The following is a 16955-nucleotide window of genomic DNA, read 5'->3' on the forward strand; positions in this document are numbered from 1 at the left end:
AGCAATTTACTTGAAGGAAAACAGTTTTACTTAAAATAATTGTAAGGGTTATTTTTGGAGTCTTATTTATTTCTATTATGGATCAGCCTTGTTTCCGTCAAGTCTACCCCAGACTACAAATATTTCCTTACCACCATTGTGTGATTGTCAAGTAACTAAATAATGAGTTTTACTGTAAAGTGACATATAAATTCAATCTCTTATTAATAAAGCCAGAATCCTAAATAGTTTGTTTTGGCTGAAACTCTTTCAGCAAGGTGGTCCAATAATTACATTTTCACAGTTACAGACTGTTCATTTTGAGATCTGGAGGGGAAGAAGATATGCAATATTATCAACACTCGGGCCGCACAATTAATCGAACTGTAATCACAATCACGATGTTGGCTGCCACTATTAAATACAGGTGATTGTCGGCGATATTAACATTTAAAAAGCAGGCACCGCTTCAAATCAAATGCACAGTGACAGAAAAGCAACAGTTGCTTGTTTTAGAAGTCCCATGAAGCGACTACCGCCCATGCCAGAGGCCATTGTGTATGCGCACAGAGCTCCATGAACACACCGACCAACTTGCCTGCTGGCATTAACAAACTTTTCCCGGGCTGCTGCATACCGGCCGCCTCGTTTCACTTCTGTTGAGTCTAACAGCATGCGTTATAGACCGACTACTGTTATTACATGTTATTACATGGCGACACATGTGGACGCTTGCACTAGCAGGACTAACACCTAGCCATCGTTCAAAATAAAGTCTGGAGACACTTTCCTGTCCAGTGCCAACATTTCTCGTAAATGTTCTGGCGAGACATGCATCTCCTGCATCTGCGCATGTGTATGAATCCCGGAAATGTAATTGTGCATTGACGGTCTCTTTCAAGTGAGCACAGTCATGACACTAAATAACTCTATATTTTTGTATTTTATCATTTAATATACAAAATATTAACTATAAGATGAAGTGGTGTCCAATTGATGTGGGAATGTGGCTGTATTTTATGGTCCTGATGAAACTCATACAAAATAGATAGAGGTAAAGGCATCATCTGATGAGAAAAAGCATAAATAATACTAATTATGAAGAAAAACACATTTTTCTTTATATATTGAGACATTTTTCAGCCTTTTTATTAGACTATATCATTACAAATTACATGATGTCATGTTCACTATCCCCCCACCCCACCACTACCTGGACCCCATTACTGCAATTACATTGCTGACCTGTGGGAAACACTAACAAAATGAATAATTGTGATGAATTATGTGTATTATTGATAAAAATAATCATTATTATTTTGGCCATAATCATGCAGCCCTAACCAACACCCATTAAAAGGTAAATCAACCTTTCATCACCACAATATATTAAAAGAGGACACAGCACAGTTCACTTGGATTCATCACCCATGTATTTATTTATCTGGTCCATCAATCTTCTTCCTCCGCAGCAGCTCACCTCCCCTTGCCTTCAACAGTTATATGTTGACAACAGATCCCCTTTAAATATTTGTCTGACTATAGAGATTGATTGGGTTTAATTTGTATTCAATTTATTTTTTGCAGAGGCAAACTTAAAGCAAGAAACCATGCCCAACAAATCATAAACTTGTTTTATAAACCTTTGGTGTGTGCTGTTTATTTTAAAAGGACACAAAACAAAAGTAACAATGATGTCTTCCATACAGTTTTCTTTAACAATCGGTTCCAAAGAGTCAGTAAAAAAACGGAATTAGATGAAAATTAAATCCAATAATCTGCCACAGACAACCTAAAATTGTTAAAGGGGAACATTATCACCAGACCTATGTAAGCGTCAATATATACCTTGATGTTGCAGAAAAAAGACCATATATTTTTTTAACCGATTTCCGAACTCTAAATGGGTGAATTTTGGCGAATTAAACGCCTTTCTATTATTCGCTCTCGGAGCGACATCGGGAAGCAATCCGCCATTTTCTCACTTTCGTCGGTGTGTTGTCGGAGGGTGTAACAACACGAACAGGGACGGATTAAAGTTGCACCAGTAGCCCAAATATGCGATAGTGGCAAGAAATTGGACGAAAATTGTTCAAAATACGAGGGTGTGGGGAAAGCCGACGAAATGGTCAGTCGTTTGTTCCGCACACTTTACCGACGAAAGCTATGCTACGACAGAGATGGCAAGAATGTGTGGATATCCTGCGACACTCAAAGCAGATGCATTTCCAACGCTAAAGTCAAAGAAATCTGCCGCCAGACCCCCATTGAATCTGCCGGAGTGTGTGAGCTATTCAGGGACAACGGACCTCGGTAGCACGGCAAGCAATGGCGGCAGTTTGTTCCCGCAGACGAGCGAGCTAAACCCCCTGGACACCGTCCCTTATGCCACCGAAGATGATCAAGAGAAGAATATCGACCCTAGCTTCCCTGGCCTGCTGACATCAACTCCAAAACTGGACAGATCAGCTTTCAGGAAAAGAGAGCGGATGAGGGTATGTCTACAGAATATATTAATTGATGAAAACTTTATTCATTACTTGCGGTTTTACGTAAATTATTATACATAAACTGTGTTTACCAATAATTTAGCTTAAAAACATTTATTTTTTTCAATCATTCGAGTACATTCGGGCAGTCTTGTGTAATGCAGTATTTTGTGTCTATTTAGGTATGGTTAACTTGAGTGCTGAAATCGTGGACAAATATATGTTCTTAGCGCGCCTGAAATGGGCTGTCTGCACTCTCAAAGTGCATGTTGTTGCCAAATGTATTTCATATGCTGTAAACCTAGTTCATAGTTGTTAGTAATTATCTTATCAGACAGTGTTAAGCCGCTGAAATCCGAGTCTGAATCCGAGCTAATGTCGCTATACCTTGCTGTTCTATCCGCCATGTTTGTTTGTATTGGCATCACTGTGTGACGTCACAAGAAAATGGACGGGTGTATATAACGATGGTTAAAATCAGGCACTTTGAAGCTTTTCTTAGGGATATTGCGTGATGGGTAAAATTTTGAAAAAAACTTCGAAAAATAAAATAAGCCACTGGGAACTGATTTTTAATGGTTTTAACCCTTCTGAAATTGTGATAATGTTCCCCTTTAACAAAAATACCTTTCATAGAAAATAGTTACAGTTTTAAACACATAAAAAATGGCAAATGCACATATATGACGGTTGAAATTGATACATGAATATACAGAGGCCAACTCTGTACTTTGCTTAAACGTCTTAAATTAATTCAGTAGTGTTTCACACCTAAATGATCAAAGTGCTGGCCATCCTGTTATATCCAAGGACATACAGACAATGGCTGTGTGCTCACACAACTTTGTTTACATCATCTGATGCAATCATACGCATGCGCGACACAGCTTTGCTCTCTACGAAACTATGGCGGACAGCCGAAAAGCGCCATATGACCTTTGATTGTTTGGCTAGACTTGCCGTGTGTGATTCATTCAGTGACACTCTGGAAACACGAACTCTAAGGATCCCTATTACTGTATACTATGCTATTTTTTTTGTACTAAAAACCCAGTCATACTAAAAGGGAAGCAGATGAAAACCAAAGTACCACTGTTATGTAGTATTACATATTATTTTGAGAATCACATACCTGTCTTTTTTGTAGTTGGATCAGGAGCAAATAGTTTCACGATGACCTTGGGTAACATCCACTGCATCCAAAGGCTGACTTTCCCACTCGTGCCACCGATGCTGCTAGTTTTCTGCTCCAAGGTAACGGGGTCGGCAAAGGGACCCTCATCACCTGCTGGTACTGAATCACCCTAGGGAAGCAGAGGAGGGAATAATGGCAGTTCATAGGATGACCCGACATCAGGGGTGGCAATCTCGTTTTTATTGAGGGCCACATCGCAATTATGACTGCCCTCAGAGGGCTGCTTGTAACAGTGATATAAACATATTATAGCCTCGTTACACAATTTGCTAATGTAACTATTTTTGATCATTATAGTTTTTACTAACAGAATGACGGACAACTTGCTTTGGAATTCTAAATGCAGGTGACGAGCAGATATTGAAGGATTCTTTAAAAAACGTGGTGGGAGTGGGGCTAGACTCTCTGGCGGTGGTGTCAGAGAGGAGAAGTCTAGCAAAACTCCTAGCCATTATGGACAACACCTCCCACCCACTACAATCGGACATTGCGGAGAGAATGAGCACGTTCAGTGGAAGGCTCAGACTCCCAAAATGCAACACGGAACGACACAGGAGGTCCTTCATACCGACAGCCATCAGACTGTATAATGCACATGTTCCTTGACTGCACTTAAATGTAGAATATATGTAGAATATATTTATATTATTCATATATTATATATAATATATTATATATATTATATTATTTATTATTATTATTGTCTATTGTGAGCGAACTGTGGTGCTGAATTTCCCCCAGGGATCAATAAAGTACTTTCTATTCTATTCTAAAACAAACCCCCCAAAAAAATGCTTTGAACATCTTGTTGCGCGATCAGATACTATTAAAGTGCAGAACATATGCAATTGGACGCAGCACATTTTACTGTCAGAATTGAAAAGAACAAATACATTTAGCCAGAAAGTCCTTTATTATTTTTAACCTTCTGCAGGCCACTTAAATAATGTGGAGGGCCAACTTCAAATCAGGGGTCTTCAATGTGTTCCATGCGGAGGACCCCCAAATGGGATGGATGGATAGAATTGTGTTTTGAATTTAACTGATCCTAAAGGTACCTTGTGATTGTGCAAAACAAAATAATCAATACAGTATAGCACCCGTTAATAGTTAGCTGACAACTAGAGAGCTAAATGTTAAAGGCCTACTGAAATGATTTTTTTTTTATTTAAACGGGGATAGCAGATCCATTCTATGTGTCATACTTGATCATTTTTGCGATATTGCCATATTTTTGCTGAAAAGATTTAGTATAGAACAACGACGATAAAGTTCGCAACTTTTGGTCGCTGATAAAAAAAAAAGCCTTGCCTGTACCGGAAGTAGCGTGACGTCACAAGTTGAAAGTCTCCTCACATTTCCCCATTGTTTACACCAGCAGCGAGAGCGATTGGGACCGGGAAAGCGACGATTACCCCATTAATTTGAGCCAGGATGAAAGATTCGTGGATGAGGAACGTGAGAGTGAAGTATTAGAGTGCAGTGCAGGACGCATCTTTTTTCGCTCTGACCGTAACTTAGGTACAAGGGCTCATTGGATTCCACACTCTCTCCTTTTTCTATTGTGGATCACGGATTTGTATTTTAAACCACCTCGGATACTATATCCTCTTGAAAATGAGAGTCGAGAACGCGAAATGGACATTCACAGTGACTTTTATCTCCACGACAATACATCAGCGAAGCACTTTAGCTACGGAGCTAACGTGATAGCATCGGGCTTAACTGCAGATAGAAACAAACGAAATAAACCCCTGACTGGAAGGATAGACAGAAAATCAACAATACTATTAAACCATGGACCTGTAACTACACGGTTAATGCTTTCCAGCCTGGCGAAGCTTAACAATGCTGTTGCTAACGACGCCATTGAATCTAACTTAGCTACGGACCTCGACAGAGCTATGATAAAAACATTAGCTCTCCACCTACACCAACCCTCATCTGCTCATCAACACCGAAGCTCACCTGCGTTCCAACAATCGACGGAGCGACGAAGGACTTCACCCGATCATCGATGCGGTCGGCGGCTAGCGTCGGATAGCGCGTCTGCTATCCAAGTCAAAGTCCTCCTGGTTGTGTTGCTGTAGCCAGACGCTAATACACCGATCGCATCTACAGCTTTCTTCTTTGCAGTCTCCATTGTTCATTAAACAAATTGCAAAAGATTCACCAACACAGATGTCCAGAATACTGTGGAATTTTGCGATGAAAACTGAGCTTTTTGTATTGGATACAATGGCGTCCCAATACTTCCGTTTCAACCATCGACGTCACGCGCATACGTCATCATACCTAGACGTTTTCAACCGCAAGTTTCGCAGGAAATTTAAAATTGCACTTTATAAGTTAACCCGGCCGTATTGGCATGTGTTGCAATGTTAAGATTTCATCATTGATATATAAACTATCAGACTGCGTGGCCGGTAGTAGTGGGTTTCAGTAGGCCTTTAAGATTATAAAATAATACAGTATCATTATTTATACATGTTTTTAATTCAAATCCTGCAAGGTACAGTGAGTAGGGTGGTCATGTTACTGTAACTTATAAACCGATGTTAATGTGTATTTAAAGACATTTAAATTTGTGGGAAAATTGCAGGCAGAATAATAAAAAAAAAAAAGTCTAATTCACGACCCCCCTGCAGACCTCCTGTTGAAGACCTCTGCATTAAATGTTGTGGTGGGCCCCTTTAAATGACATGGCAGGCCAGATCTGGCTACCGGGCCTTGAGTTTGACACCTGTGCCCTACACAGTACTATGTACTATTTCATAGGTTTTGTTTTGAAAATGGGCAGTTATTATAAGTACCACTCCATTTTGTGACAGAATATAGTAGAGATAAGGTTGTATTCCTATGTTCGAAGGGGATAGCTTTTGTGTTTGTGTCTTTCTTAAGGGTAAATCTGTTTTTCAAACATATTTACGTGGCTGGAAAGTGAGAGACCTGCAAATAAACATTGCGGTAAACTGAAGCTCTTGAAATGCGTGATTTTTAATTTTTTTTTTCCACAACTTCTCCCATCGCTGCTTTGTAATGACAGATTATGTCATGGTTATTGAGCCTGGCTGTCGCTGGTGGGGAGGTTATCAACAATCTCAATTAGAAAGGCCACAGCTGCTTGGATGATTACAGTGTCTTTAAGAGGATCCAGATGAGGAAACTATGTCCCCATACCCCTGTTGGGGAAGGATAAGAGCGCTACACTAATTTGCAAATTGAACTTAATTGCACAGTGTCTGACAACAAGGCTCTGTGACAATCCTATTAAAAAATGGATTGTGCTGATTTAAAAACATCTTCAGCATTACAGTATATGGGGACCACAAGGAACTGATGAGAAACATGTGGCCCATTAAATATTTTTGCTTTTAAGCGGAAAAAAGTTGAAGTACTTTCTCAGAGTGTATGGATTTCAAACCAAATCTGATTAAAGACATATCAGCAGGGCTGTTGAAACAGTCTGAGCAGAGGTACTGCTCCAGGAGAAAAAGGAATCCTCTGGAGGCAACGTTGGTTGTATCAGTACTATATAAATCACACCATTTCATTCACAACTTCAACTTAAATGTTTTTTGCGAATGACTGATATCCTTAGACTAAATCAGGGATGTCAAACGTACGGCCCGAGGGCCGGATCAGCTTTAATCCGGGCCCCGGGATGAGTATGCTAAGTATAAAAATGTACCTGAAATTTTTGAATGAAAGAAACTGTTTTAAATGTGTCCACTGGATGTCACAATAGCAATTGTTTGTATCTTTGTAGATGATGCTACATATGTACAAAATAAACCACATGATGTTAGTGCATCAGTTGAGGAAAATGATCAAACTACATAAATAACATACTGTAATTTGATGTTGATGTAATTTTTCATCTTGATTAATTGAAATTTAACACCAATGAGTTGACCGATGAACATTACCATAAAATGTATTCAGAAAATATAAATAACGACAGATAAAGTATATACACTATTAACCGCAACAGATAATTGTACAAAAAGACGAACAACATTATGATTTGTACAATTTCAGAATGTGCTTGTTCTATTTTTAAACAAAGAAAACAATCTGAAGTTGTCTTTATTTTTAAGTTATCGTGCTGTGTGTGACGACCGGGGCGCATGGTGATGCGGGGCTCGTTCTCCCAGGAATGCAGACGGGCGTCAGACACAGCGTGCAGGTAGGAAAAATGATTTATTAAGAATTAAATCAAAAGGGAACCAACAAAAACGTGCTCACAGCACTTAAGGCAAAAAACTAAATGGGCTAGCGTGGGAGCTAGCAAGTAACAAGAGCAGGAAACAAAAGTCGTCATCTGATGTACGAAAACAAACTAGGAAGCCAGACTGACCCACTGGCAAGGCAGGTTTAAATAATGTCATTGATGGCTAACAGGTGCGCGTCCGGAAACACACGCGGCAGGTGAAAACAATAAGCAGCCATGGCAACAAACTCAGGTGCACAAAACTAACAAAAAACACAAGTGCCTCGAAAACGTAAACAGAAATATGATCCGGGCAGCGGATCATAACACTGTGATTTTACCAGTCCGGCCCACTTGGGAGTAGATTTTTCTCCATGTGGCCCCCGATCTAAAATGAGTTCGACACCCCTGGACTATAAATCAATGAATCACCTTATAACTGACATTTGTTCCAATCAATTGTCTCAGCAATAATTATACATTTCCATGCAATCAGAAGAGGTCATTGTGTCACACAGTACGTATTAACAGTGACTGCAATAGAGTAACGTGAGTCTAATAATAATCATACTCATTCAGTAAGATTTTCTTTAATGCCAACTGCCATTGGGGACTAATTATTGTTGGGATATAGAGTCAGAAAAAAACATGTATGCGTGTGTTTATGTGGGTGTGTGTGGGTGTGTGTGCATGCGTGTGTGGTTATGAATGTTTAGTACACAATTCCAACAAATCAGCGGGATTAGGCTCTCTAATGCCATGTGTGCGAGTCGGAGTCGCCCGCTGGCACCTTGAGACTTGCCACAGTGTACCGTAGAGTTGTTACACTGCAACACAGGACACCCAACTACCCCTACATATCACACTTTGTCACAGGCTTGGAGTGTTATCATGTAGCACTGTTGTGTTTCAAATAAGAGCATAAAATGGTCCGCTCTCAATGGAATGCCAACTGATGGGAGGGTTGCAGTCGTGATGTTACCCGGGTCACGGCGTGATTTATGTTTAGTAGCTTTTTTTTAGTCTGTTTCCTGGCTGTAACCTCTTTTCTTTCGTTTACAGTTGGTTTCCATCCATCCATCCATCCATTTTCTACCGCTTATTCCCTTCGGGGTCGTGGGGGGCGCTGGAGCCTATCTCAGCTACAATCGGCCGGAAGGCGGGGTACACCCTGGACAAGTCGCCACCTCACCGCAGGGCCAAAACAGATAGACAGATAACATTCACACTCACATTCACACACTAGGGCCGATTTTTTAGTGTTGCCAATAAACCTATCCCCAGGTGCATGTCTTTGGAGGTGGGAGGAAGCCGGAGTACCCGGAGGGAACCCACGCAGTCACGGGGAGAACATGCAAACTCCACACAGAAAGATCCCGAGGCCGGGATTGAACTCACAACTACTCAGGACCTTCGTATTGTGAGGCAGACGCACTAACCCCTCTGTCACCTCAGTTGGTTTCCGTGGGCACTAATTCTCCACACCTGCCCTTGTTTAGTAATTAGTGTTCCCACCAGCTGCTTTGGTTAATCACTCCCCTTTGTAGTTTTCAGTCACCCAGCACAAGTTGCTGGGTCAATGCTCGCTCTTGGCGACACTTGCGTTACATCCTGTTTTCACCACGCTTAAGTGTTTTTTCCGTACTCTAGAATTCCTCGCTGTTCACTCTTGGTGACAATTAAATTTTTGGCTTTACGCCTGTTTAGCGTCTGAGTTTTTTTGCCTTAAATAATTAAAACACAATCCTACCTGCACGTAACCTGACTCTCGCCAGATCCTTGTAGTTCGCTGAGCTCCACACAAGGATCTGGGCTCGAGGGCATTGCACATTCCTTCACGATAGCAAAAAAATAATGAACCAATCAGGATCGCCGGGCGGGATTTCATAGATGTGACACAGCGCCGAAGCGACTGTTTGATTCAAACAACAATGGTGGCACGGAGCGAGGAATCGTGTGCTGACATTGATTCTGCTTTTGCAACTGTTTTGTGACATCAATCGTCTACTGACATTGCTGCGTTGTTTCAGTAAAAGTTCTCTAACTTTTCACTTTGTTGTTATCCAATATGTCGGCTGTTCTGTTTTGGATTTCCCAGCGTCGCTCTCATCAGCGTCGCGGGTTGATTTCGATGTGAGTGGTTGAAGTAGCACGTCATTCAAGATAACGGACAAGTGGTTTATCTAATCACATACAATGATTTTTTTTACAAGGCTCCGCCTTCTGTAATACATCTCCTGTTGAGATGTGTGGAGCTCAGCGAACTACAAGGATCTGGCGAGGGTCAGGTTAACCTGCACGCTGCTCCTGCTTGTCTTTCTGCATTGGAGGGAACACAACCATCGCAACAATGCCTTCCAAACGCAACAGTTGCATTTTTAACACTTGTGCTCCCCTTAGGGCAGTGTTTTTCAACCACTGTGCCGCGAGTGTGCCGTGAGATACAGTCTGGTGTGCCGTGGGAGATGATCTAATTTCACCTATTTGGGGGTATGAAATATTTTTTGCAAACCAGTAATCATAGTCTGCAAATGATGTGTTGTTGTTGAGTGTCAGCAGAGTAACCGTGTAATACTCTTCCATATCAGTAGGTGGCAGCAGGTAGCTAATTGTGATCACAATATGCAGATGACAGCGGGAGGCAGCGTGAAGGTAAATAGGTATCTAATGCTTAAACTGAAAAACAAACAAAAGGTGAGTGTCCTTAAAAAAAAGGCATTTAAGCTTAGGGAAGGCTATGCAGAACGAAACTAAAACTGAACTGGCGACAAAGTGAAGAAAAACAGAATGCTGGACGACAGCAAAGACTTACAGCGTGTGGAGCAGAGAAGGAGTCCACAAAGTACATCCAAACATGACGATCAACAATGTCTCCACAAAAAAGGATAAAAACAACTGAAATATTCTTGTTTGCTAAAACAAAGCAGGTGCGGGGAATATCGCTTAAAGGAAGACATGAAACTGCTACAGGAAAATACCAACAAAACAGGAATAGCCACCAAAATAGGAGCGCGAGATAAGAACTAAAATACGACACAGGAAAACAGCAAACAAGTCCAAATAAGTCAGGGTGTGATGTGACTGGTGGTGACAGTACACCTACTTTGAGACAAGAGCTATAGTGATGCATGCTTAGTTATGGTTTAAAGTCATATCCGACGACTTTTTATTGTCAATATCGAGTTCCACATTTTAATGATTTCTGCTGGTGGTGTGCCTTTGGATTTTTTCAATGAATTGGGGGCCGCACTGAAGACTTCGGCAGGCCGTAGTTTGGACACTCCGGGTCAAGAACGTATTTTGCTTTATTTATTATTGAGTTATAAAGTATACCGTTTAATTTTAGGGCCTCCGTGCTCTAAACAGGCTGAGAATCCAAGTTTATTTTCTCTGCAGAGTTTGTCTGTGCTCATCAGTGGGACCCAAACACTGACGGACAGCAGCATATCAGGAGGACGGACAGGTGTGTGTGTTTGGGGGGAGGGTGTGTGTTGGGGGGATGAATGCTATAGAAATTGAATCATAATTAATTTTATTGTGTACTGCTTCTACAGGTGTCATCTGTAGTACTCATGTTAGGCTCTAAACTAGTCCAATATCCAAATTGTCACATGACATGAATGGGGGGAAGGGGGGGGGGTCTCACTCCAACAAACCTCCATGGAACAATATGTTTTTAATTTGCATAAACGGTCAATTTGGCCACTGTTATAGCTATTCCAAATATGTGTTAGTGTTCTAGTTCAGTGTGGCTGTGGTGTGGGAAGTTTGTTCTGTGGTTAGTCAGAAAAGTGACAAAAAAATGTTGTTTTGGTTTGTGTGTGTTTATTTTTAAATAAATGTCTTAATTTGTATAATACAAAACAAACAATTTCTTCTTTGGTTGTTCAGTAATGGCTGTTTACAGTATGGTATGGGACAAATGCATATATTTTAAATGATTTCAATGGAGTGGGTGCGATGTGGTATGGATATAGTTAAGAATAAGGACTAGAAAGGGGTCAGGAGGTGTGCTTCTTGGGGAGAGTGTGCTGCCACAACTGCTGAGAATTATCAAAACAGCTCCCACATTCTTGCTCAATCATCAACCTCCCACAGGACCAAACACTTCTACTAATGTTTGTATTTAAGTAAACAGTGACAAGTGGGACTCTGTGTTATAGACGCAGCATGCTAGAAGTCCTTCACTGGCGAACCGTATCCTTGCCACTGGGTCCACAAATGACACATTGATAAATGTTGATGGCTCTAAAATGAATGCAGACACAAATGCACATTGCCATATGGTTTGAAACATTTTTTTTTTCTCAAATAGGTGCTCAAACTGACACACTTCATTGCCTCTCAGATGTCGTTATGGTGTTTCTGTGATCCCAGAGGGCCACACATTTCTAACAGGTTTGACGTGGTCATAGGGTATTCATTAAATCACTGGATAGTTGTCACAGCTTAACAACACAAACACTCATCTAAACTATCATGTTAATGCAGCTGGCTTTTTGGCCTCTCACAAAAATCACACTATGCACACATTTCTCTTTGGCTAACACTATAAATATCTTAAGACTGCTCCCTGCCGCCATTACTACTGTACCGCTTTGGACAATCTACAGCCCTATACACACTACAGATGAAAACTAGCCTTCTGGCTAATTCTGGCTTTTTTAACCATGTGTAGTCATGTGTTTTATGAAATTGCATTGTCCCTTTTGAAATAAACTCATCTTAATCTTAACTACCCAATGTCCTATCTGTGTAAAAAGCACTGTCACAGAACTTGGGGTTGAAGTTGCCCTGGCATTTTCAGACTTAAAGGCCTACTGAAACCCACTACTACCGACCACGCAGTCTGAAAGTTTATACATCAATGATGAAATCTTAACATTGCAACACATGCCAATACGGCCGGGTTAGCTTACTAAAGTGAAATTTTAAATTTTGCGCGAAATATCCTGCTGAAAATTTTTCGGTATGATGACGTCAGCGCGTGACGTCACGGATTGTAGAGGACATTTTGGGACAGCATGGTGGCAAGCTATTAAGTCGTCTGTTTTCATCGCAAAATTCCACAGTATTCTGGACATCTGTGTTGGTGAATCTTTTGCAATTTGTTCAATGAACAATGGAGACAGCAAAGAAGAAAGCTGTATGTGGGAAGCGGTGTATTGCGGCCGACTGCAGCAACAACACAAACACAGCCGGTGTTTCATTGTTTACATTCCCGGAAGATGACAGTCAAGCTTTACCATTGGCCTGTGGAGAACTGGGACAACAGAGACTCTTACCAGGAGGACTTTGAGTTGGATATGCAGACGCGGTACCGTGAGTACGCATGCAGCTGCGGCTTCCAAACATGTGATCGCTTGCCCGTACGTGCGTGCCGCTATGTGCATTGGGGAAATATATGTGCTGTATGAACTTTGGGGAGGTGAACGGTACTTTGGGCTGTGGGATTGAGTGTGTTGTGCAGGTGTTTGAGTTGTATTGGCGGGTTATATGGACGGGAGGGGGGAGGTGTTTGTTATGCGGGATTAATTTGTGGCATATTAAATATAAGCCTGGTTGTGTTGTGGCTAATAGAGTATATATATGTCTTGTGTTTATTTACTGTTTTAGTCATTCCCAGCTGAATATCAGGTCCCACCCGCCTCTCACAGCATCTTCCCTATCTGAATCGCTCCCACTGCCCTCTAGTCCTTCACTCTCACTTTCCTCATCCACAAATCTTTCATCCTCGCTCAAATTAATGGGGAAATCGTCGCTTTCTCGGCCCAAATTGCTCTCGCTGCTGGTGGCCATGATTGCAAACAATGTGCAGATGTGAGGAGCTCCACAACCTGTGACGTCACGCACATATCGTCTGCTACTTCCGGTACAGGCAAGGCTTTTTTATCAGCGACCAAAAGTTGCAAACTTTATCGTCGATGTTCTCTACTAAATCCTTTCAGCAAAAATATGGCAATATCGTGAAATGATCAAGTATGACACATAGAATGCACCTGCTATCCCTGAAAATCACATTTCAGTAGACCTTTAATTGAGCTGTAACAAAATTCTACACAAACATAATGTTCTGTTTTATTTATATGGTTTCAAAATGCACTACTGCATATGCAGTAAGCATTGTAAGCCGTCTTCTTCGGGTTAAGAGCTGTTTTAGACTCACTTAAAGGGAGTGTTTTTCAACATTTTTCAAAGCAAAACAATAACACCATTGGACAGCCTATGTTACCATTGGTGGTTTAACAAAAGACATTTGATTCAAAACTGTCTATATTTTTCACAATTACTAAGTCTGTGTAGTAAAAAAAATGTACGCAACAAACTACAAGTAATTGGTGTTAACAGCTGTCACTCACCATGTCCTGTCTCTTCAACACGTACGCGCAGGGAGCGCATGCACACATACTAAAAACAGTCCAAGAGAAGCAACGAACAATTTGCAGTGATGTCATTGTTGTGACAGGATATACATTCAATGACAGCTAACACTAACTATCTAAATTGCTATTTATTAGCTAACAACACCCAAAGCAAATGCACGTGCACATTTTACGTACACACGTAGTTATGTATTTACGTTCTAGAAGGCATGAGAGGGTGGCGTATTACGCTTAAAAAACATTCTTTTGTATCTGTAGTTATCATTATGTATATGTATTGTTGCATTTGAACAACTGTATTGTTGATAATAGAGGTAAATTATTGGTATTGTTCATTATCAATAGCGCTATTTCTATTGGTATTTGTATTGCTCCATTTGTAGTGTAATAATGCTCATTGTCATTTCTGTATTATTATTTATTTCGCTAATTGCTTCTTTGCTATCACTTTTACCATCATGTTTGTATATATTGTATTTGCTGACGTTGCTCTATTGTTGTTGTTGTTGTTATTGTTGTGTTTGCTGTTGTTGTTTTTGTCTCTCTGTCTAATCCCTCTCTTGTCCCCACAATTCCCCCTCTGTCTTCCTTTTTTTCCTCTTTCTATCCCCTCCTGCTGCGACCCGGCTGCACCAAATGATAATATAAATACATTTAATAAAGTCAAATACAGATAAGGCAACAAGAGAAGTATCCTACACTTCTCTTTTGTAAAGTAAATCTGAACACCCGATATGGGCATCTACATCAACTATATGATTTGCCTGAGAAGCTGGACAGGACAAAAAAAAAAAAATTAAAACAAAAAATTAAAAAAAAAATCAAGAAAAACATTGGAAAGTTAGCGCCCTTTAGGCATCTGTGTAAATGTTGCAAACAAGGTATAGATGTATAGTATATGTTCAACAGCATGAATGGTACGGATTATAGGCAAAACATCTTGAAATGCATCGCACTATTTTTGGGCTAGAATTATGCCTATCATCCACAATCTCTATGTGAGACAAGAAACCATATGTCTTTCTCTTTTATCTGCATTCTAAATAGTGAAAAACTGATAGCAAGAGGCGGCTAACAATGCAGGTAACGGGGAGACACATATTCCGCTTATAAAGCCCACCAAAAACATTAAAAACCCATCAACAACGCTTAGTGGCTTTGTGGTTAGAGTGTCCGCCCTGAGACTGGAAGGTCATAAGTTCAAACCCGAGTCATACCAAAGACTATAAAAATGGGACCCATTGCCTATAGGTATAGATGTACAGTATATGTTCAACAGCATGAATAGTACGGATTATAGGCAAAACATCTTGAAATGCATAGCACTATTTTTGGGCTAGAATGTTGCCTATCATCCACAATCTCTATGTGAGACAAGAAACCATATGTCTTTCTCTTTTATCTGCATTCTAAATAGTGAAAAACTGCTAGCACGAGGCGGCTAACAATGCAGGTAACGGGGAGACACATATTCCGCTTATAAAGCCCACCAAAAACATTAAAAACCCATCAACAACGCTTAGTGGTTTTGTGGTTAGAGTGTCCGTCCTGAGACTGGAAGGTCGTAGGTTCAAAACCCGAGTCATACCAAAGACTATAAAAATGGGACCCATTGCCTATAGGTATAGATGTACAGTATATGTTCAACAGCATGAATAGTACGTATTATAGGCAAAACATCTTGAAATGCATCGCACTATTTTTGGGCTAGAATGTTGCCTATCATCCACAATCTCTATGTGAGACAAGAAACCATATGTCTTCTCTTTTATCTGCATTCTAAATAGTGAAAAACTGCTAGCACGAGGCGGCTATCAATGCAGGTAACGGGGAGACATATATTCCGCTTATAAAGCCCACCAAAAACATTAAAAACCCATCAACAACGCTTAGTGGCTTTGTGGTTAGAGTGTCCGCTCTGAGACTGGAAGGTCGTAAGTTCAAACCCCGAGTCATACCAAAGACTATAAAAATGGGACCCATTGCCTCCCTGCTTGGCACTAAGCATCAAGGGTTGTAATTGGGGGTTAAATCACCAAATGATTCCTGAGCGCGGCCACCGCTGCTGCTCACTGCTCTCCTCACCTCCAGGGGGGTGAACATGGGGATGGGTCAAATTCAGAGGATAATTTCACCACACCTAGTGTGTGTGTGACTACCGTTGGGACTTTAACTTAACTTTAACTTATTAAATGTTGTGACCTGCATATTAACCAAGCTATAGCGACATTGTTATTATAAAAGCTAACACCAAGGAACTATTTGTTTGGCGGAGTGAGACAGCGTCTAGTTCACAGAGACACTTGCACTGCTCTTTCGGCTAATAGTGAGAGGTAAGCGAGCTGCCTCTGAGTTTGGAAAAGTTAATGCTAGATTAATAATCATACCTCGTATAGTACAAGGTTGTGACTATTTGCAAAAATGTTGTTCAACTTTGAAATGCCACATGTTACCGACTAAATCTCCAGACCAAATAAATCAGTGAATACTAGCTCTCAATTTAGACCCGAAGACATCGCTTGGAAGACGAAGTAAGATAGTTTGTTTTTAACATTTTTACCAGAGCACTAAGCTAAATTTACCAGCTCAACTCTTGTGCTGGAAGGGACAACCATCCAATCAGTCGGTACCCCAGTGAGAGTGAACATTGTAAGCAGAGGTGGGTAGTAACGCGCTACATTTACTCCGTTACATCT

At 40.7% G+C, this 16955-nt stretch overlaps 1 protein-coding gene across 7 annotated transcripts in view; it reads right to left on the reverse strand.

The window, feature by feature from the left end:
• Positions 1–16955, reverse strand: part of LOC133595948 (intermembrane lipid transfer protein VPS13B-like) — a 672020-nt gene that overhangs the window by 418349 nt on the left and 236716 nt on the right. For all 7 annotated transcript variants that reach the window (XR_009814611.2, XM_061948790.2, XM_061948782.2 and 4 more), the window contains exon 26: positions 3601–3772. Coding sequence is in view for 6 of the 7 variants with exons in the window: in XM_061948790.2 (XP_061804774.2) it covers positions 3601–3772 (172 nt within the window). In the remaining variant the exon portion in view is untranslated. The remainder of the gene's footprint in view (positions 1–3600; positions 3773–16955) is intronic.

Source organism: Nerophis lumbriciformis, linkage group LG04 (genome assembly GCF_033978685.3).
Source record: "Nerophis lumbriciformis linkage group LG04, RoL_Nlum_v2.1, whole genome shotgun sequence".
Lineage (NCBI taxonomy): Eukaryota > Metazoa > Chordata > Actinopteri > Syngnathiformes > Syngnathidae > Nerophis > Nerophis lumbriciformis.